Raw genomic sequence first — 24430 nt, 5'->3', positions numbered from 1 at the left:
AGAGAGAGAGAGAGAGAGAGAGAGAGAGAGAGAGAGAGAGAGAGAGAGGAGATGAGAGAGAGAGAGAGAGAGAGGTTCTCCGGAAGAAAATGAAAACTTGAGAGTGGATTGGAGAGACCAGTCAATGAGATGGAAACAGAGAGAGAGAAATGCTTGTTCACTTCATGCTGAGCCTCTTCACACAATGTCCTTTTGAAAGGATTTTTTTGTCAGTGCCTACTAGAGTAGGGTCAGTGGGGTCTCAGAGGGAGAGAGAGAGAGAGAGAGAGGGACAGAGGATGTGAAAGCAAAATGAGACGGAACGAATAAATGGGGAGAAATGGAAAAGAGAAACAACTTTGACTAGTAAAAAGCGTCATACTGGGACTGGGCAATATATCGATATTATATATCATATAAGAATAGATATTGTCTGGTATGTCAAGTAAATATAGTTATATATGATTTCCCAGCCCTACCTCCTATTGTTTGACTGCAGATTATCTTATCATACAAGTTATTATTTTATTTATTTTTCTGACTTGAAGATGAGTCCATCTTTTCTGCTTGGAGAGAGGAAAGTGGACAGATGAAAATCAGAGACAAAAAAAAATGAGAAACATAAGAAATATAGAACAAGCAGAGCGACACATGGAGCAAGCAAGCAATACGAAGAGAGAGACAGAAAGAGGAAGGGATGGGCAGCAGAAAAATGACCTGTGACCTCTGACCTGAGTGACCTGCAGCGATAACATCTCCTAACCTGAGCTATTGTTCAGGTCTGTGCTTGTTTAGTTTACTCTAGTGCTATCCAATAGCTGACACAGGTGGGACTTATGGCTGGACAACCACCCTGCTGTAGATAAGAAGGACAGGATTTATAGTAACACTGGTGTGGTGGGAGGTGAAGACGTGTTCTGTTTCTTATACACTTCACTATTCACTAGCAAACAGACTTTTTAGGAATGTAATTTTTCTGCTTTTGATTTTTCCTTGCTTCTGATGTTTGGATTGCATCTTCAAACATTATAACAATTTTATTCTATCAGAGTGAGGCCAAATAGAACTGCTTCTGGTTAAATATGTATTCCATATGCTTATGTTACAAAAGCAAGAATTAGGAATCGTCTAGCAAATCAACCAGCTATCAAATATTAGGGTTCATCCTCCGAGAAGCATGAAGGTGCACACAGCAAATTCCATTGCTATCCAATCTGACCAGCAGACAGAGCAACTGACATTGACATCCTTAGAGCAGGGGTCTTCAACCTTTTTTCAGACCAAGGACCCCTCAGCTGACAGAGAGATGAAGCAGGGACCCCCACTTGTGTTGCAGATTAAACTAGCAGATATCTTCATAGATTTGTTTGTAAATTAAATGTTTTTTGTTTGTTTTTTGTTTACACACAATCTTTTCTATTATGTTGGATTCATGTTAATGTGTATTTTCAGACAATTAACCACGTAAACCCTCAATACTTAGGAAAACTTGACCTTTGACTTTGTACTGTGGGTCTGCTACACCAAACCTCTTTGCCGAAAATAGCAGGTCTACAAGCTGACAACGCGTCGTAGCACGACACGTTGTCAGCTTGTAGATCTGCTATTTTCTGTGAATGTTCCCCCCCCAGAATAGAGATACCACTAATAGAGATAGAAAGATTCCTATCACACAAAGATTTGGCGGCCCCCCCCTGTAGTACCTCTGTGGACCCCCTCGGTGTCCCGGACCCCCTGTTGAAGACCCCATGCCTTAGAGCCCCACCATTAGTTGGACATAAAAGTCTCCATGGGGGGCAGTGGGGGATTAAGTGCCTTGCTTAAGGGCATGGGAGGGGACCCTGTTATTTAGGCTATTTCACAGGGCTCACGCTTCCCAGGCTGTCCAGAGATTTGAACCTGTTGACCCTTGGGTCACAAATCTTTTTCTCTAACCTCTATCTCCACTCCTTTCCTGGGAGGGACTCAGCCTACTGCTATTCTTCTGCTCTACCAGCTAGTTAACTGCATTCATCTGCAGGTCCTAAATGAGTTCCTGATTAAACGCCTAGAATGGAAACCAGCAGTAATTTGGTTCCCCAGGCTCAGAGTTAGAACCACACCTCCAGTTGAGTGCTACCTCCCTTAGATAAACTGAAGCTGAGAGATTGAGTTTATAAGCCAATTAAAATGAACTTCAGACAAAGTGCAGACCGAGTATCACCGCCAGAGAGACCTTGGTGTTTTTAACCTTGCTCTTGAAAAGACATCTGACTCCTCTACCTTCAGGGCAAAGTGGTAGTTTTAAACTTTCGTTGTTACTCCAGCTGAGCACGATGGTGCAGATGTCTATCAAAGCTTTACACAGCTCTATGTTTAATTAGTTTTTAATCAAAAATTAACTTGGTTTGCTCTCATCGTCCTCATAGAGTAGTTCAAATGTATTCTTTGAATAAAGCTGTTGCACAGCTGAGTATTGATCTATGAAACAAGTTGAACAACCGATGCGCAATGTCTCTTATACTTGAATGAGAACATTTTTATCGAAACCCACAACGTTGTGGTCTGGTGAGCCTCTTAATGTTTGACCTGCCCCCACTAGCTGATTGTAAATGATCTGAAAGCACGGTGCAAATGCTGAGAATGTAAATGTAAACCAATGTGGCTTATGGTTTGTTTCTTTCTCCCACTAGGGCCAGTACTGTGACATCTGTAGCCAGGGGGACAGTGACAGAGCCCACCCCATCAGCAACGCCGTCGACGGTACAGAGAGATGGTGGCAGAGCCCCCCGCTGTCACGTAGTACTGAGTTCAACGAGGTCAACGTCACTCTGGACCTGGGACAGGTAGGATGGCTATACATTCTCTTTCTCTCTCTCTCTCTCACACACACACTCACTCACTCACTCACTCACACACACACACACACACACACACACACACACACACACACACACACACACACACACACACACACACACACACACACACACACACACACACACACACACACACACACACACACACACACACACACACACACACACACTTAGATGGTCCGCACATTACCCTCATGCACTCTTCCTCTGATTGTTTATATATATATGCATCTCTTTCTCACTCTTTTGGGCCTCTGTGCATTGTCTGGCCAGTTATTTGATACAGTAGAGACAGGCTCCTGTCCTATTGTCTGTGTGCTGCTCTGTTTTTACTCTGGCCGAGTGCTCGAATGTCAGTATTTACTAGGACAAGGGGGCGTCCGAGTGGTGCTGGGGTAAAGTTCCTGGGGTTTGGATCCTTCGCGGTGCATCAGGCTTGGCTGGGCGCTCTGATGAACACAGTTGGCCCCCCCGTGTTGGTACAGGAACCAGTTTGGGGAGGGGGCAATCTCTGTCGCTGCAATAGCGACTCCTACAGGTTGCTCGGGGCTCCTGTTCAGCAGGGAGGCACAGCGTGTTCCTCTGCATGTATTACACCCTCCCAGGGACAGTGGTGGAAGAAGTTTTTTTACTTGAGTAAAAGTATCAATACCACAATGTAGAAATACTCCATTACAAGTAAAAGTCTGGTATTCAGAATTTGCTTTCGTAAAAGTACAAAAGTATTGCCATCAAAATATCCTTAAAGTACCAAAAGTAAAAGTACTCATTATGCAGAATGTCCCATTTCAAGTTTTTAAAATGTATAAAAACCTTTTGAAAATAGCAGATCTACAAGCTCACAACGCTTGTGAGCTTGTAGATCGGCTATTTTCAAATAGCTGAAATATATATAGAGCTTAAGTGGTTAATGTATGTTTAGTAATAAAAATCTAAATCTAATCTAAATCTCAAATATTTACTTAAGTATAGTACTTAGGTAAATGTACTTAGTTACTTTACACCACTGCCCGGGGAAACTCCTCACTGTCAGGTGAAATGGAGCGACTTTATGTGTGTCGGAGGAAGCATGTGGTTGTCTACACGCTACCTAGACCAACAGTAGGAAATTATTCACTAGGATACTAGAATGCCTGATTATGTATTGCGATTCTAGAATATCGGGATGTGAACTTGAATGTGAGTGTTTTCTAGAATATTTAAACAAAACATCTGTATGAATTGAAGAATGTCAGAATGTTGTTGACACAGCTGTGTTTTAGAATGGTGTCAGTCTTGTAGTTCTATGTCCCTGGGGACAGCTGAGGGACAAGGTCAAGTTACAGTGAGTTATAGATGACAACAGAAATATAGCCTCTTTCATCCAGTGGCCAGCAGTGGTGATGGTTGGGTCCAAAATCCTACTGTCATGTATTTTATCCACAATATTTGGGAGTGGTATAATATACCACTCCCAAATATTATACATATATTATATGTATACACATTGCTATGTAGAATAGAAGAGGCTAGTGGCCAACCTGCTGAATTGGCAGGTATAGAAAACGGCTGTTTACCTTATGCTCACGTCACAGGCAGCTGTACAGCAACAGTTTCTGTCTGGCGTTAATTTCGGACCTAGCTAGCACTGATAAATAGTTTGTGTAAGTCTTTATGCCTTTGATAATAAGTCCAGAATGAAATCCCAGCCCTGCTAACTGGATTCCTCGCTAACCCACAGTGATAAATCAGTCTCGATGGGTCCCGTGATGAATGTGCATTAGTTAGGGTGTTGGTGTGAGTTGATGTAAGGCTGTTAGTCTTGGCTTGCTGCTGTGTTTGTTCTAACTTCTGTTTGGCTGAATACAGTACAACAGATCGTGTATACACACACACACACACACACACACACACACACACACACACACACACACACACACACACACACACACACACACACACACACACACACACACACACACACACACACACACACACACACACACTGCACACACACACACACACACACACACACACACACACACACACACACACACACACACACACAGACACACAGACTTACGGGTGCATCCATCCATACACACATTAACGTGCACGCACATTAAATTGTACTTGATCAGGACCAGAAATATACATGCACACACACTTTCAGGGGCCACAATTGTGGTGCATGCACCACACACACACGTGTGTACACGCACACGCACACGCACACGCACACGCACACGCACACGCACACACACACACACACACACACACACACACACACACACACACACACTCGCGCACACGCACACGCACACGCACGCACACACTCTATAATAGCTTCTATATAAACTCTGTTACTTGAGCAGCTCTCAAAGAACCTCTTTGTTTGTGAACGCAGCTCTTTTATAACAGGCTGTCCTACTCTAGTACCTTCATCCATCTATGGAAAGAGGCTGCTGTGTGTGTGTGTGTGTGTGTGTGTGTGTGTGTGTGTGTGTGTGTGTGTGTGTGTGTGTGTGTGTGTGTGTGTGTGTGTGTGTGTGTGTGTGTGTGTGTGTGTGTGTGTGTGTGTGTGTGTGTAGATGTGCTCTCCTCCTCTTCTTCACTTCTCCTCTTTCTTTTCTTCTCTTCCCTGCTCTCCTGCTCTTCCTCTCTCCATTCACCCTTTCATCCTCTTTTTTTTCTTCTTGTCTCTCGTCTGGTATTCTTTCACGTACCTCTACGTTTCCTCCCTACCCTCTGACTGTGTGCGTGTGTGCGTGTGTGCGTGCGTGCGTGCGTGCGTGCGTGCGTGCGTGCGTGCGTGCGTGCGTGCGTGCGTGCGTGTTTGCGTTCACACAAATTTGTCCTTTCTTCTCTGTGATTATAGAATCCTTCCATTATCAGACACCTTAAGAATCTCACACACACACACACACACACACACACACACACACACACACACACACACACACACACACACACACACACACACACACACACACACACACACACACACACACACAGTCTCTCTCTCGCTCTCTCTCTCTCTCTCTCTCTCTCTCTCTCTCTCTCTCTCTCTCTCTCTCTCTCCCCTGGAGCCTCACGTTGTAAACACAAGACGTCACTTTCCATCACTTAGTCACTTTGCCAACACAATGGTGGATTGTATTGAACCAGGTATGAGCTCATCCTGCTGTCCATGACTTCACAGAATATACAGAATATCAGCTCTACACTTCTCTCCTTCCTTTCTCTGAAACGGTCAGAAGCTAACAAATAGGAGCGTAGAGATAGGCAGGAAGATACTGTAACAGAGCGGTTCTCAAACTTTTTCCTGTCAAGGACCCCCCCAATTAATATATATTTACTTGGCTGCGGACCCCCATCTGGAAAGATTTTGTGCAAGGACACCCCACAAGATTTTTGTTGTTAGAAATGTTTCAAAAATAATATTTCCAATTTGTCAAAATGTTTAGCCAAAACTGACTTTTAATGCTATCTCATTTAGCTGGGGACCCTCTGGAACCCCCTCAAGAACCCCTGGGGGTCCCCGGACCCCACTTTGAGAACCACTGCTGTAATAAACAGGTAGAAATAGACAGGGAGAAGAGGTCAGAGAGAGAGAGATGGATAGAGATAGATGATAGTGAATGGAGAGGGTTATCATTTCAACTGAAGTCCCAAACCAGAGATTCACTGCAGGGTGTGCCTGGTGGATCATCCAATTGTAAGTGCATTGACCACATCCTTAGTTGTGTGAGGACATTCTCCTATCTGAATAAAACAGAAAAAAAAGAAAGTAAACAGGAAGGCTTCTGCTTGGTAGTAGTGACTTTGTGCTCCCTCAACGGACTTGCTTCTGAAGCCATGCAAGGCACCAACAAGGGGGGATCGAACTGCAAACCATCCGTTTTCTAGCTGAGCTGAGTTTCCTGCAGCCACAGTTTCTCCAAAGGAATTCCCGACTGGAACTGCCGGTCCCCAGGAATTTCACAAACCTCTGCAAACATGGACCGTCCGGCACTAGGGAAGACTCAGCTCTTTCAATAATTATATTGTCATGTTCAAGATTAATAAACAAAGAACAGCTCCACAGAGGAAGGAACTGCCTCGTTCCAACGTTATAGTCACTTCTAAAGGAAAACCACAGGAGAAGAGGAGGAATAGAGTTAAAGGAGGGAAGAGGATATATGAGGAGGATGTGGAAAAGGAACAGAAGTTGAATGATGAATGTCCATATCTCAGAACGTTTGGCATGGCACTATCATTTAGAGATGAGAGAGAGAGAGAGAGAGAGAGAGAGAGAGAGAGAGAGAGAGAGAGAGAGAGAGAGAGAGAGAGAGAGAGAGAGAGAGAGAGAGAGAGAGAGAGAGAGAGAGAGAGAGAGAGAGAGAGTCAGACAGGTTCCTGTCATTTATCATGAGTACAGTACTGTACATACCTGATCCAATGGAAAGATGGAAGGAAGATGAGAGGAGGGAGAGAAGTAGAGGATCTGTAACTCCACTGGCTTGGGTTCGATCCTGTCTTTATCTCCGACTGATGAATGGATGAGTATAGGAGAAGAGGTCAAAGACTCAAAGGAAAGGAAAGATGCTGTGAGGAAAGATGCTTGGATGGGTCTTATCTTTTGAACATATGAGAGAGAGAGAGAGGGAGAGAGATATGTAAAAGTAAAGTAAATGTTTGGTGGTGGTCCTGTCTTTCTGATAAATACAGCACTGATACACTGACTGCATAGATAGTGAAAAAAAGAGGAGGAGATCTTCTTCTCCTCTTTAGGAAGAGGAGAGAACAGCACACATATCATACATTCCAGGTGGAGATAAAGTGAGGGATGAGGTGGGAGTGGAGGTTGGGTTGGTAGATTCCTGACTGGTACCGAGCGAGGCAGGCTGATATATATATATATATAATATAAGCATGCCACTGGTGGTGGCCACTGGGAGCGGGCCAGTTCACCCACAGTCCTGTTACTGGTGGCCACTGGGAACAGCAGTAAAAGAGGGATGTTCTGGACTGGTGCAGTTAAACAACTGGCTCAGTGAAAATAAATACAAGTATAGCCTAACACTGCAATATCCTTAGTTTGAATCCTATACTCCCATTCCACTGTTTCCGGTTCACTTTATTATTTAGCATCATCCTGTTCCCTGGCTGCTACAGAAAAGGAATTGACCTGTTGTTTTGAAAGAAAACTTCACCATGTCGTATCTACAGTACATGTGACGAATACAGCCTTATATGAGCTGCAATAACATCTAGCAACTAAGTTACTGTCTTTAAACAGAAGCAGACTATTTCTGACTACAACTACTCCCTCTCTCTTCCTATCCTCCCTTCCTCCCTCACTCTCTCTCTCTCTCTCTCTCTCTCTCTCTCACTTCCTCCCTTTCACTCCCAGCTCCTTCTATCCATTTAATGTATCTCTGTCATGTCCCTTCATTCTCTCCCTCTCTCTCTCTCTCTCTCTCTCTCTCTCTCTCTCTCTCTCTTGTATTCACATATTCATCTCTCTCTCTCTCTTTCTCTCTCTTGTCACAGCCAAAGCTCTCCTATTAAGGTCAATTTAGTCTCTCTCTCTTTCCCTCGACCTCTCTCCTCATTTTCCTGCTCAGTAAACATAATGAATGACCAAAAAATGTTAAGTGTGTGACTGTGTGTTCTAGTGTGTGCGTGTGTGTATTTGCGTGAGGGTTCACTTCTGAGAGGGTGAGACAAACAGATGATGAATAGATGATGACAGAAAAAGATGGATGCCTATTGCCTGCAGGCATACGTAGAATGATGGAGGGAAGGGGCCATGAAAGGATACAACTGTTGAAAAAGAAGTGGCAAAATAGAAAGAGTGACTTTTGGAAGTGATGAAATTAGACAAAAGTAAGTCAGCTGCACCACACAAGACTCTTTGTGATCAGAGATAGATGGATATATAGTATGCACTAGATAGATAGATACCCTTTATTGATTTATTACATACTGTGTGTGTGTGTGTGTGTGTGTGTGTGTGTGTGTGTGTGTGTGTGTGTGTGTGTGTGTGTGTGTGTGTGTGTGTGTGTGTGTGTGTGTCTGTGTCTGTGTGTGTGTGTGTGTGTGTGTGTGTGTGTGTGTGTGGCCGTGGGCGTCAGTGCTAAAGAGAAGTAGAAGAGTCTCTTCAAAGACAGAATGTAAACAGCCTCATAAACCTGCCAGCTCAGATAATGGAAACTGTATCCAAATGATGTGGAACTTGAATTAGAATTCACTTAGATTTTTCTAACCCGCTGTACTGTTCTGGGGGGGAGGGAGGGGGGGGGGCGGTGCAGAGAGAGGGTGAGTGAGTTTGAGAAGGAGGAAACAAGGGAGGGTGGAAGTGTGGTGGAAGAGGGAAAGGGACTCAGATTTTCAGGTAGTAGTGCCATGAAAAAATGAAGCTATGTGTGGTTGCGTGCATGACTATACTTGCATGTTATCATGCATGTGTGTCAGTGATGGGGCACAGAAAGAGGTGGTCAAAGACAAGACATCCGCCATGAGCAAAAAAGAGAGACAAAGAAAGAAAGAAGAACGAAGAGGGAGATAGAAAGAGGAGATTGGAATGCCAGTTAACCTGTCTGAACACGTAGACCCCCCTCATCTCACTTTACTCACCCCAGCTCCCCCCTCCCCTCTCTCTCTCCCTTTCTCTCAAAATGTTATATATCACAAAAAGACTAAAAGGGAAAGGGATACCTCCCTAAAACCCTCTGTAATAATGTGAGGAGACAATAATAACATAATGATAATAATATTGTGTGAAACGATGCGTTTGATGTCATAGTTTGTGACGTCGACATTTAACAGAGAAGAAATATTTTACCCATACAGCTGTATTTTTTTGCCACACTATAACTGAACTCCTTTACATCAGAACAATGTTGAAAATCTGTGAAATTTCCCTTTAAGTTATACAGCAAGAGTTGGTTGACGACCTTTGATATTCTGTGCATGTATTAACCCATTCAATCCGAGAACGCATCTATGTCATTTTTGATTTTATCTATAGCCATTATTTTATACTTCCCTGGAACAAAATACAACCAAATCCGCAACCAAATACATTCATTTTGGGTGGCCTTTGACATGAAAAAGTTTGAGAACCACTGATATTATAGCAACATAATACGGTTTTCAGAAAACTGTTAGGATTTAGAAGACATTTGTAGATGCGTTCCCGGGTTGAATGTGTGAAAGGATTGTAATCACGTTAAATGTAATTTAATAAAAGAGTTTTGCAATAAAGCAATAATCTGAATTGACACTTTCCCGGGCATTGATTGGATTGGATTGTTGACAGTTGAGTTATTAGATCTATCCAGATGGGTGGATCGTTAAAACCTTCCTTTAATAAATCCACTGCAGCGTCACTATGTTTGGACATGTCAGTATATTCAGATGTATACTTTGTGCTTTTATGTGAAACATGATTATTATTACATATGAGAGAGAGAGATGAGCAAAAGGCATTAAGAAAGAGAGAAGTGTGTGGAGAGAGAGATAGAGATAGAGTAAGAGAGAGCAAAGGAGTGATGTTGTAAATTGTAGAGAGAACAGGGAAGGAGATGGAGAGACTAAAAGAGAGAGAGAGAGAGAGAGAGAGGGAGCGACAGAGAGAGTGAATGAGGTCATGGGTGGACAAGGAGACTAAAAGAGAGAGGAAAGGAGGGACGGACTCCAGCTGGGAAAAAAGCTGAAAAAGAAACCATTCATCCTCTATCTGTGATTGAAATGTCAAATTGTGTGTGTGTGTGTGTGTGTGTGTGTGTGTGTGTGTGTGTGTGTGTGTGTGTGTGTGTGTGTGTGTGTGTGTGTGTGTGTGTGTGTGTGTGTGTGTGTGTGTGTGTGTGTGTGTGTGTGTGTGTGAGTGAGGTTAAATCAGAGGAAACGATTGAAAGAAAGTCTTCCGCTACTGCATTATACCGTACTACCGTAGTATGTCCATCTTCTATACAGTACAATCTGTCTGTCTGTCTGTCTGTCTCTGTCATTCTACCTGTCTATCTGTTAGTCTGTCTGTCAGGAGTCAGTCTGTTTAACCTTCTGCAATCCTCTTGTTTGCTAAGCTGTCTGCCAGTCTGTCTGTTCTGTATATATGTGCAGTGTGCCCTTGATGCATGGAGCAGGTGTGTGTGTGTGTGTGTGTGTGTGTGTGTGTGTGTGTGTGTGTGTGTGTGTGTGTGTGTGTGTGTGTGTGTGTGTGTGTGTGTGTGTGTGTGTGTGTGTGTGTGTGTGTGTGTGTGTGTGTGTGTGTGTGTGTGTGTGTGTGTGTGTGTGTGTGTGTGTGTGTGTGTGTGTGTGTGTGTGTGTGTGTGTGTGTGTGCACGCACGCGTGCACGTGCACGTGCGAGAGAGGGAGATAAGCCAGAATATTATCTTCTAAAGGTGTGTGTGAGATCTCTGCTATAGAGTTCAACAGGAAACAAATAGATGTGCAGGTAAGACTCACCCATCCAACACCTCATTAAGTGTTTTCTCTACAAATTGATCCAGGTTTCTGTACCTAGACCAGGGTTCTTCAACGTTTTCAGGCCAGGGACCCCCTAGCTGAGAGAGAGAGATGAAGCAGGGACCCCCTCTATATAACTTTCTTTTTTTAATTAGGTCTGCTCTTTTTTTCCTCTACACCTATACCTCTTTGCCAAAAATAGCAGATCTACAAGCGAGGCGTTGTGAGCTTGTAGATCTGCTATTTTTGGCTAAAGCTTTCCTCAGAAAAGGGATGCTAGGGTTCAAGTGGTAAATGTAAAAAAAACAAATCCTATCACACAAAGATTTGGCGGACCCCCTGTAGTAACTCTGAGGACCTCCTAGGGGTCCCGGACCCCCTGTTGAAGACCCCTGACCTAGACCATGACCAACAACTAAAGGTCAAAGCAGAGCCAGGTGTACATTGGTCTAAAGAATGACAATGTAAGAGAGAAATATGCTAGGAGGACAGATGGAAGGGTCAGTTTATAAAGACTGTGAGTAGAATGTACGACGGTGTCTCTCACCGAAAATAGCCAATCTACAAACAAACTTTCAGCGCATTGCAGTGCAAGTCGTTGTGAGCTTGTACATCGACTATTTTCAGTGTGAGACACCGTACGCCAAGTAGAACTCAGCTCCATTCTTACATTCTCAGATTTACTGGATGGGACTGGGGCATGTGAATCAGGTTCCAATCAACCTGCCTCTCTGTACTCAATAGCTGCTTTGATCATGACCGACGTGTGTGTCTGTGTGTGTGTGTGTGTGTGTGTGTGTGTGTGAGAGTGTGTGTGTGTGTGTGTGTGCGCGCGCGTGTGTGTGTGTGTGTGTGTGTGTATGTGTGTGTGTGTGTGTGGGTGCGCGTGTGCGTGTGCGTGTGCGTGTGCGGTTCTGCTCTGCTCCCTGGTCATGCATGTCTGTTCCACTCTGACAATCTTTTAAAGTTCAAAGGTCATTGCTAAGGTCTGTAGTTTTGACTTCCTGCTTCTTTGAACTCCCATACCTCTCTCTCCACACACACACACACACACACACACACACACACACACACACACACACACACACACACACACACACACACACACACACACGCATGCAAGCACATGCTCACTTTTCCCCTGCCCTTGTCTCTCTCTCACTCTCTCTCTCCCACCTTTCCTTATTTCCTTCCGTCTTCCATCATCTACCTCTACCTTCCCTCTCTCCCTCTATTCCCCCTTTTCTTCTCCCACTTCATTCCATTCCTTATTGTCTCCGCCAGGCCGAAAGGCATGGCGAGAGAGTATGTTTTACCCTCTGTCCATCCGTGTGTGTGTCCGTGTGTGTGTCCGTGTGTCCTGTCCGTCCGTTAGCACCAAATCTCTGGCACCGTTGGCCCGGTCGCTGCGAAACTGTGCACACACACTCCCTGGATGCCAATTCAGAACTTCTGCCTTAAATTTTTCACATGGGCCTGTTATAGCGCCACCTGGAGGCCGATTTGTGCAAAACCCATTTTTTTACATTACTCCTACAGATTTTATCCAAACATCATGCAAATCGGTACACAGCATCTCTAGATGCCTGTCAGATTTCCCATATTCCATCGTCATTACCTAAGGTCGGCTTCCAATATTTGCAGGATTGGTCCGTTTTGAACAAAATGCCTCAAATCATGAACCGTGAAATTCCGTGAAATTTCACAAACACATTCCCACTAGGCCAAGGAAGAAATGCCACCCTTTTTCACATTGGCCTGTTATAGCGCCACCAGCAGGTCTAATTTAGCAAAACACATTTTTGGAACAAAATGCCTCAAATCATGAATGCAGTGTCCGATTGCCGTGAACGACCTAAGAATAAATGGCACCCTTTTCACATTGGCCTATTATAGCGGCACCAGGAGGCCACAATAACGTACCTGACCTGGCGGAGACCTGTGCTCCGAGGAGTACTTTTTCTAGTTCTCTCTTACTTCCTCCCTTTAACTTCCTCTCTCTCTCTCTCTCTCTCTCTCTCTCTCTCTCTCATATCATGGTCTATGGAGTTTCTTCCACTCCTCCACAAATAAAGCTACTGAAGAGAGAGGGGGATTGGGAGGGAAGGAAATAATTGGACAGAGAAAAGTGTGTGTGTGTGTGTGTGTGTGTCTGTTTGAGAGAGAGAGAGAGAGGGGGGGGGGCATCGGGCAGAGTTCACTTTTTGACAGAGTGAGAGAGACAGATGAACAGAAAGATGGAAACGGGTGAATAGATAATGAGAGATGGAGGGATGGAAAAACAAAGATAGAGGGAGGAGTGACAGCATACAGCCGTCAAGCCACGAACGCTGACTAAGAAGGAAAGAAATAAATGAAACAAAAAAAAAACATGCAATGAAAGAGATAGAGAGGGACTTTTAGAAGTAATGACTAAGATGTGAGGGTGATTAGGTCATAGAAATGAAAGAGAAAGAGATTATCTGATCTCAGACATGACATGTTTCAGTGACTGGCAACCCCTTCAGAGTGTGGTTTATCTATCAGTCTCTCTCTCTCTCTCTACACACACACATACACACACGCACTCGCACACACGCACGCCAACCACTAGTACACAGTAAAATCCCCAGTGTTAATTTATCTATTTGTAGAGTCTCAAGGGCAATACATACTCCTTCCGACGTCCGAAGTTTTCTTCGGAAAAGGAAGGTGATAATAACTACAAATTGACGTCATTCCGAGCTTCGGAAAGGCGGTCCCAGAACTTTTCCTCGGGAATCTGTGCCCTTCCAGATGTCCTGACTTTCGGAACTATAGTTCGTAAAGCCTTTCAGAACCGGACGATTTTACGACGTCAGAAAGAGTATGCATTGGCCTTCAGAGTTGAAACGAACGCAGAGCATTTGAACGTGTCGTCCCAGGGTTCAGATCCATTGTCCCTGTCCCTCACAGAGTCCTCCCCTGTGATTCAGTCCTCAATAGGCCCCTTCATCAGCCCATTGTGGCTCTGAGTGTCACAGCCGTTCACAGCACTGTGGTGAACAAACACAGAGGAAACAGTTGACTGAGAATGGATGCCAAGTGTCTCCCGTCCTTTTGAAGTAGCTTGAGGAAATGGGATTCAAACCGGGAGTTAATTAACAGGGAGATTAATTCGTTTTGGTGTTAGTTTTTTTGTGTTTGTTTTTATATACGGCCGCTGCAGATAGACATGCGTAAAGCTACAATCGATATGTTTTATGTCCTCTCCTGACAGGAAGGTAATTGCAAGTAACAAGTAACACCCGGGATTGAAACCTGCAGAGTCTACCTTGTGGGAAATCATACAGCTACCACTCATCAAGAGGGAATTGTCCCTTTTTGCCAGGGTTGATATTGAGCTTATGAGCTTCAGGCAGGTCTACTTGTCAACCAGTAGGTGTCCTACCTGACACCAGGGTCTACATTTCTAATTGGAAGAGTAGGGAAACCAGACTGCAGCTTTTATAGATGGCAGTTCCAATCAGCTGGTTGGTCCGTCCACCTCTTTGCTCCCAAACTAAAGATCTTCAACTACTGTCTGCATTGTCCCTGGGATTTGCTGTGCTGTGCACCTCTCTGTGGTGTGCGGAGGATGACGTGACCCCATGGCCTTTACTCCAGCGTAAACCTTATAAATGTAGAACGTGGTCAGGAGGAGAGCTGGAGAGTGGAGATGTGTGTGTGTGTCGGTTGTTGTTACTTGTGTCCTTGAGGGTGAAAGGGCCTCCTGGCATTTTGTATTTAGGTTTGTAGTTAAGGAGTGAATGTAAGACAATGGAATGTCCTCACTAGTAATACAAACATGTGGGTGGCAGTCTAACCTGGTTGTTAAGGTTGATGCACACCGTACACAATACAAATAATTGCCGCTTTTGAATCATGGGAAACGCGTTGCTCTGTTGCAATCACAGTGGACACGACATTGTTTGATTTTTTTGCCCCCCCCACCCCCCCCCCCCCCACACACACACACACACACACACACACACACACACACACACTGGCTGTCACTTTGATCACTTTGGTGAAACTTGCTAGAGTTGAAAAATGGTCAACTCGGGCGTAGACGCAAAGTATTTCTTGATGTCTCGTCTTTACATGGACTTGATATTGAATCGTATCGCTCCAAAAATGTGTCAAAGCACCTGTTTCCTGTGATGAAACGTCACTGGTGTCCTTGAGCAGGACATTAAACCCTAGCTACTTTCTCTGTAAGACCATCTGGACGAGAGCATTAGCTAAATACATAGAAACATGTGTATGTGTGTGTGCGTGTGCATGGTTATTATCACATAGTCAGTGTTGTATCTGTCCTTTTGCTGCGTAACACTCCAAATACGTGCAGCTCATGACATGCTGCTAGACAAAACACAGACAGAACACTTTGCCTCTACTGTGTGTGTGTGTGTGTGTGTGTGTGTGTGTCTGTGTGTGTGTGTGTGTGTGTGTGTGTGTGTGTGTGTGTGTGTGTGTGTGTGTGTGTGTGTGTGTGTGTGTGTGTGTGTGTGTGTGTGTGTGTGTGTGTGTGTGTGTGTGTGTGTGTGTGTGTGTGTGTGTGTGAAAAAAGGAGGGGACTCCTGTCTTTCCAGCCATTCACCATTGAATGTTAATGGTATTTTACCATCAGCTCTGCCAAGCTAGGCTAATAATAGGATGATGCTAATGCCTAGTGCCCGCAATGAAACAATGAGCTCCTTGAGGTCAGACAGAGGGAATGAGACAGAAACACAGACAGTTGGAACTCAAAGTTTTATGTGTGTGACTTTGGGGGTGTTGTTAGTCTGTCATTGGTCCAATTTTGTTGTCTTTTAGCCTTAACTGGATTTAAAACATCTTGGATTTCCTGTGGAGGTGTTCAGGTGTGCTTCTGGAACTCACAGGTGTGATGGAAATCACAGAGTGCAAAGATTTTAGATTCATCCAGGAGTAGTTCATCTAATTTTAAACTAGAATGTCATCTGAATTGTGTTCTAAAATGTTTTCACCCCGGGTCAGAAATGGGGCACCAAAAATTTGCAAAAAAACAAAAGGCAAAGGGAATGCAAGGAGAAGAAAAGAGCATATAAAGAGAGAGGTTTGTCTGTGTTAATGTTACTGTAAATATTGGCTTTAGTCAGGTCAACTCTAGCAGCATGTTTGAGTTTCTCCTTTCTTTTCTTCTCTTTGAATGGGGAGAGAGAATTTAAGGGGCAGGGGGTGGAGAGAGAGGGTCTGGTAGGGAGAGGGAAGGAGATGGAGTCAGACAGTTCCCGGTTCGATGCACGGCTCCTCCTGACATCATGTCAAAGTGTCCTTGAGCAAGGCACTCCCTAAATGCTCCCGATGAGTGAGTTGGTGACTTGTTGCCTCTGGCGGTTGGCTCTGCTGTCTGTGTGTGAATGGGTAAATGTAATGTAAACATTGTGTAAGTGCTTTAAAAAAGGCACCATGTAAATATTGATCATTATAAAAGGAGTTCTAAAGGGAGAACATTTTTGTTCATGTGATTCTGTGTGTGGCATTACGGTTTTGGTCCAACCGCCTCAAACTTTATTTATAGAGCACATTTACAATGACCAAGGGTCAACCAAAGTGCTATACAAGGTCAGATTAAAAACAAGCAAAAACAGAAAGCAAGAAATGGCATAAAAACATTACAAAAGCAAAACTATACAAAGACCAAGGTTTTCACGATCAAACCGACTTAGAAGCCAGGGTCAAACAAATAATAGTTTTGAGTAAAGATTTAAAAGCCGCTAAAGAGCGAGCAGACCGAATGTGTAGGGGCAAAGTGTTCCAGACTCTGGGGTCGGCCGCTGCAAAGGCTCGGTCAACTCTCGACTTGTCTTGTAACTAGTTCTGGGCACAACCAGGAACGACTGGTTGGCCAAGGGTCCGCTGTTAAAGAAATGACACTAGGTAGCAAGAGGAATGTATGTATGTACTCCATAGACAAATAAAGGAGTGTAGAGGAAGAGAGAGGGAGAAGGGATAGGAAGGTAACATAACAGAGTTGAACTCGTAAAATGGTTGCTGGGAGGGAAACACACACACACACACACACACACACACACACACACACACACACACAAGGGAGAGTAGGGGGTATGTACTGTATGTGGCACATAAATTCCTCTTTTTCAGTGGTCAGGAAATAAAAATTAGTTGACATAAAATGTAATCTATGACTTTATAGGTATCTTTTTTTCATTCATTCATTCATTCATCCATCCAGTCAGTCAGTCAGTCAGTCAGTCAGTCACTAACTCACTCACTCACTCACTCACTCACTCACTCATTAATCATCAGTTATCCATGAGTGACGTGGTCCAGTCACACAAATCTGTCACCTTTGAACCTCAACCCCTGTTGCTCAGCAACGTGACACTATTTATGGTGTACTAACCACGTGCTCAACCATGGCCTGTTAGGTTGTAATGTTTTCCTTTATACTTTGATAGCCTCTGTTTCCGCGATGCGTTGTCAGCTTGTGCTGTACATTGGCTATTTTCGGCAAGCAGCACCATCGTACGATGAAGTATAAATCGAGCATAACTGTGTCATAAATGAATGGTCAGAGAATATAGCTGTAGGAGGATTAGCAGGGCTTCATAGGCTACAGAACTCACACACTGGAAGACAATGACACAGATGGACAGAGAGAGAGAGAGAGAGAGAGAGAGAGAAAGAGAGAGAGAGAGAGAGAGAGAGAGAGAGAGAGAGAGAGAGAGAGAGAGAGAGAGAGAGAGAACGGGCTGAGGAAATGGGTGATTTAGGAAGAAAAGTGGTAATAAGACTATAATGTATTGTGGGGCCTGGCTAAACCTTCAGATCGCTTTGATAGAAGATCATTATTCATCACTATTTAAAGTATAAAAGCAGACAGAAATATGTAGAGGTGTAAGGCTAGTAGGCTACAAGACAACACACGCATGCACAGACACACACACACACACACACACACGTGCAATGATCATCTCATTAAGATTCTTGAGAAGTGAAGATCATCTTTACTCCTACGGTCCCCTCACTCCCTCCTCTCCTCATCTGTCTCCCTATCTTCTCTCCTCCTTTTCGCCCACCTTCCTTTCCTCCCTTCAGTAGTTCAGTAATGAGGACCACCACTTCATTTTATCCCTCTGTTGATCTCTACCACCCCCTTGAAAAGCTGAAAGGAGGAATGGGTGAGCAGCAGAGGGGGAAAGTCAAGGACTCTGTCTGGAGGATAGAAAGACATCCTCATTTCCTCCCTCTCCTCTCCTCCCTTCGTTATCTGTCTGTTTCCTGTTGGTTTTTTAGCCTCCTCTCCTCTAACATTCTGTCTGTTATCAGTCGGCGTCTCAGCTGGCAGGAAAGCAGGCTGGATAAAAAAAAACAAAGAACACTTTCTCAGTCTTTTTCCCTTGGGAAAGTTCTTAAAAAGTTGACTGGGTTTACTGGATATAAATCGGATATATATTTTTAAAGGTGGAATGAAGATGAATACAAAGGTGCAGTCGTTTTTAAGGTGGGATTTTGTTGTTGTAATGAAGGTAGGGGCTTAGTTTAGTCAAAGTAGACATGTTAAAACAACAGGGAATAGGTGAAGACGAGACGGAAATGAGAGAGAGAGTCATTTTAGTCCTATTTTGGATTGTTGCTAGAGGATGGAGTGATGAGAGAGAAATAGAGCGGACATGGTGAATAATTGGAAAGGTAGTGATAGAGACAGAAAGATTGAGAAAGAGACGGGTGCACAGTAAAATCCTCAGTGTTAATTTATCAATTTGTACTCAGAGTTAACAATCAGGATTTTACTTTGTAGATCGAGAGAGGGAGTGGCAATGAGTTCCATCTGAAAATAGTTGAACAACAGTACTGGAGAGATGGCAGAGAGAGGAAGACAAACAGAGAGAGAGAGAGAGAGAGAGAAAGCGAGCGAGAGAGAGGTGATGTTAATAGTTGAGGGCGTTAGGTGGTTAATTCCTCTTGGAATGTTTAAATCCCTTGTTTGCGCCTTCCTCAATCCCACAAGCCCTCACTCCTGCACCAGGAATCTGCTCGCAACACGCACACACACACGCACACGCACACACACACACACACACACACACACACACACACACACACACACACACACACACACACACACACACACACACACACACACACACACACACACACACACACACACGCTATAGGCTGACAAACAGGCCTACACAGGTATTCGCTGCACACACATGTGCATATACACTGCCTGCTTGAGTCATGTAAGTCATTTGGTTACATTTCTTACTTAAATTCTTACTTAATTTCATTAATTCATGTTTCATTTTACGCTCTCTAGACCAGTGGTTCTCAACCTGGGGGTCACGACCCCCAGGGGGGTCGCCAAATAATTTGGGGGGGTCGCCAGATTTTTTGGTGAATGTGAAAAAATATATATATATATATGTTTTAATGTTATTATTAATTCATGTTTTATCAGTTAATTTACTAAATTCAAGATACAAATATTTCATTATTAACATTAGGAACCCTAACCCTAACCCTAACCCTAATAATTATCAAATAACTTATTATAATTAAATAACCTAACCCTAACCCTAACCCTAAAACCGAAATAAAGTAACCAAAAACCGGGAAAAAACATACCCAATCCGCCCAGAACCGCAAAAAAAAAATTCGTGTGCGCGTGCACGCGGGGGGTCGCGGGAAATAATATCATTATTTTGGGGGTCGCGGCCTTAAAAGGTTGAGAACCCCTGCTCTAGACTTAAAGATCTAATAAGGATCCATTTGGTTACCAACCCTCCATCATTTAGCTGGGGACCACCTGGAATCCCCTCAAGGACCACTGGTGGTCCCCGGACCACTGGTTGAGAACCACTGCTCTAGTCCGCTTCCGTTTAGTCTAGCTTTAGCGGTGCAGTCTTGTTTGGCGTTGTCATAAACCATCCATCACCCTCTCTCCTTGTCTTTCACCAACACTACCCTCATTCTTCCCCTTCTCTCTCTCTCTCTGTCCCTTCTTGTCTTCCTTCTTATCCAACCTACCTCCCTCCCTCCCTCCCTCCCTCGCTTGCTGTGATAACAGCACCTTGAGACAGGGCCTCTCGCTCAGTCTTTCCATGAGGACATTGTTCCACTATCTCCTCTCCTCCTCCTCCTCCTCCGCCCTATCTCCTTCAGCCCCGCTCCCTAATATCTCCTTCTGTTTCTCCCGTTTCCATCCTATCTGCTCCTCCTATATCCCTGCCTCCGGCCCCTACGTCTTCTCGTCTCCTTGTCTGCTATACCTCTGCTCTTCTTCTCCTCCTTTTTCTGTTCCCTCGTCTCTTCTTCTCTCCTCTCCTACTAAGGTCTGTGCACACCAAAAGCGTTTTATTTCGTAATAAATTATAATTGAACCGCCGCTTGTGTTATGAGCACATGCACACTGAGCGCGATTAAGCGACAAATAAAATCATCAACCTGTATGATTGGAGGAATCGGCAAAATAAAAGTTTTTATGTGAAATAATCGCGGTCTGTATGCGACGGAGCCGTAATGGTCCATTTGGGTCCAGTTTTTATGGTCTCAGAGTTAAACGAACATCTGAGCTTTTACTGTGTAGCCGACACACAGACAGAAGGTGTACTGTAAATGTCTTGGGTTGCTTGCTTCAGAAACAGTGAGAGCAGAGAGCGTGTCATGGCAGGTAGCAGGGCTGTGTGTGTGTGTGTGTGTGTGTGTGTGTGTGTGTGTGTGTGTGTGCGTGTGCGTGTGCGTGTGCGTGTGCGTGTGCGTGTGCGTGTGTGTGTGTGTGTGTGTGTAGGGTTGAGTAGGTATCTATACCTCTGGGCAGAGCTGAGACATCTGGAGACAATATATGAGGACATATAGGTAGTAGTTGTGTACATACAGACTGTTATTAGCTACAGCAAGCAGCTGCTGTATAAAATCCATGTAATCATGGATGTGATGCTGTGAGGTTTCTTGTCTTTTATTTGACAGTTCTGCTTGATTTATTCAGTATGTCGTCACGTGATGGTGTCGCACACCGGACATAGCCCATTTACGAAGCGTCATGCCGCGGCGTGTTGCGAGCTTGGAGACTGGAAAATCATCGTACGACGACTTTGTAAATCAGGTTGTGTGTGTGTGTGCGTGTGCGTGTGTGTGCGTGTGTGCGTGTGTGTGTGTGTGTGTGTGTCATACAAAGGCTTTATAGAGCAACTTGAGAATCCGTCTGAATCCTGGATTCCATGCTGGAACAGTGCCAGAGGAGAGACAGGAGTGGGACTGGAGACATACTGGTGTATACCCCCCCCCCTTATATCCCTTTACTGTTGCTAGTGTTTTGGTCATATTTCATAGCTTTGTTTTGTTTTAACCTGTATAGCACTTTGGTTGACCTGGTCAGAGAGGAACAGAGGAAGACAGAGAGCTTGATGAAGAAAGAAATAGAAAGGCATAGAGAGAGAGAGAGAGATGGAGTTAGAGAGAGAGAGAGAGAGAGAGAGAGAGAGAGAGAGAGAGAGAGAGAGAGAGAGAGAGAGAGAGAGATAGTTACAGAGAGGGAGAGATGGAGTTACAGAAGGAGAGCGGACAACACAGGAGAAAGCAAGGAGGAGATGGCATATAACCAAATATGCCAACTGCCTTGGAATGCAAGGAATGACCTTGCAACACACACACACACACACACACACACACACACACACACACAGACACACACACACACACACACACACTCGCGCACGTGAGAAACAGCTGCTGCTTCCCTATACTCTACAGGGGATCAAAATCTGACTGTCCGAAAATATACAGATATAATTAAATTATGACTTATAAACACTGCTACAGGTAATAATACCTATTCTGGTTTGATTACTCTGCATGCAATGATAGCCTCAGTCTGACTTGATGAATGAACCCCTTGTGATGGATAGATGAAGGAATTGATGAATGAATCATTCTATGTGGATGAGAGATTTGTGTACGTACTGTATCTTTAGATAAATGGGTAAATGATGGTATATACTGAAGGATGTACAGTATGGATGGATGTATGGATGGATGTATGGATGGATGAACAAATGAAAAGTACAAGCAGCACATGTTTCTATATGGACAGAGACAGCTGTGCCACCCTCCCTCCTCTCTCTCTTTATCTCTCCATCCATCCTCCTTTCCTTCCCTCCATCAATCTCTCCTTCACAATTCCTTTTCCATGATCCCTTTATCCATTTCTCTCTCTTCATTTCCCTCTCTCTCCATCACCCCCCCCCTTACTGTGTCCTCTCCTCACATTCCATAAAACACACACACACACACACACACACACACACACACACACACACACACACACACACACACACACACACACACACACACACACACACACACACACACTCCCCTGACGCCCCGAAGACGCTGGGATAAGCCTCCTGTCCCACTGCTGTGAGGACAACGCATGTACGCGCACACACACATACACATACACATACACACACACACACACACACACACACACACACACACACACACACACACACACACACACACACACACACACACACACACACACACACACACACACACACACACACACACACACACACACACACAGAGTGGCAGTGTGCAGTGATTGGCAGTGGAGCTGTTCTCAGGTCTGTGTTTTCTCTGCTGTGGTTGTTGACACAGATCAGCTGACTTCTCTCTCTCTCTCTCTCTCTCTCTGTCTCTCTCTGTCTCTCTCAATTCAATTCAAGTCAAAGGAGCTTTATTGGCACGAGAAAACATACTTTTACATTGCCAAAGCAAGTGTCAAATACAACGATAAAACCTGAGATGAGGTGTGTGTGTGTGTGTGTGTGTGTGTGTGTGTGTGTGTGTGTGTGTGTGTGTGTGTGTGTGTGTGTGTGTGTGTGTGTGTGTGTGTGTGTGCGTGCGTGCGTGCGTGCGTGCGTGCGTGCGTGCGTGCGTGCGTGCGTGCGTGCGTGCGTGCGTGCGTGCGTGCGTGCGTGCGTGCGTGCGTGCGTGCGTGCGTGCGTGCGTGCGTGCGTGCGTGTTATTTTTGGACCGTAGCCACACACCCACACACGCACACACACAGAGAAAATAGAAGCTCTTTAATGACTTCCAGAAATCAGTTGTTTCCACCCTGAAACAACTTTCAAGGTCAGATTCATGACCCTGTGACCTACAGAGGTCAAATAGGGACACCTTTCTTTCTTTCATTCATTTCGCTTTTCTCTCTCTCTCTCTCTCTCTCTCTCTCTCTCTCTCTCTCACTCTCTCGGCCCACAGGTTCAGAACCAGTGCTCTACCTCCATTCCTCTCCTCTCTCCTCCCTCCAGCTCTCCTCCTCTTCCTCCCTCATGTCACTTCTCCCCTCTTTCCACCTCCATTCTGTATCCCTCCACCTGCTTGGTATGTGTTTGCAAGTTTTCTTTTCTTCAGTCCCCTTTATCTCTCCATCTCTCTCTCTGTCCATCCCGCTATCGTCTGTCCCTCTTTTGTTTGTCTAATTTCTTATCTCCATGGTTACCTGAGGGACCAGGAATGTGGTGTCACCAAGGAATGTGAACAATTATTAAACTGGCCAGGAGCCAACTTGCAAAACTCGCACGCACACGCACACGCACACACACACACACAGTCACACACACACACACACACACACACACACACACACACACACACACACACACACACACACACACACACACACACACACACACACACACACACACAGAGTCCTTCGCTACAAGACACACTGTTGATCAGTGCAAGACACAGGTTTAAGGCATCCATGCAGGGTTAAGTTGCATGCAACTGTCACACGCTGATATTGGCTCGCAAGTTCAGGTATCGGGTCTGTCTGTCTGCCTGTCTGTCTGTCTGTCTGTCTGTCTGTCTGTCTGTCTGTCTGTCTGTCTGTCTGTCTGTCTGTCTGTCTGTCTGTCTGTCTGTCTGTCTGTCTGTCTGTCTGTCTGTCTGTCTGTCTGTCTGCGTCTGCCTCTGTCACTGTCACTGTCACTGTCTCTGTCTGTCTTTCTGTCTCTCTGCTTCTATCACTGTCTTTCTTTATGTCTCTCTACCCCTCGTCTGACCTGCTACCTGTTGTCATAGTAACGCCATTTGATTGATGGCTCAGTGGTCCATTCAGCTAGGTTGACCTAGGAGGCCCCCAGTAATCCACAAATCCTGG

At 44.7% G+C, this 24430-nt stretch overlaps 1 protein-coding gene across 1 annotated transcript in view; it reads left to right on the top strand.

Annotated features, from left to right (window-relative positions):
- Window positions 1-24430, top strand: part of LOC308097484 (laminin subunit alpha-5-like) — a 103898-nt gene that overhangs the window by 3770 nt on the left and 75698 nt on the right. Inside the window, 1 exon segment of the mRNA XM_080445277.1 lies at window positions 2652-2804. Coding sequence (XP_080301403.1) covers window positions 2652-2804 — 153 coding nt within the window.

The sequence above is a fragment of the Gymnoscopelus braueri genome (assembly GCF_963280865.1).
Source record: "Gymnoscopelus braueri genome assembly, chromosome: 12".
Classification (NCBI taxonomy): domain Eukaryota; kingdom Metazoa; phylum Chordata; class Actinopteri; order Myctophiformes; family Myctophidae; genus Gymnoscopelus; species Gymnoscopelus braueri.
This window is presented reverse-complemented; position numbering and strand designations above follow the sequence as displayed.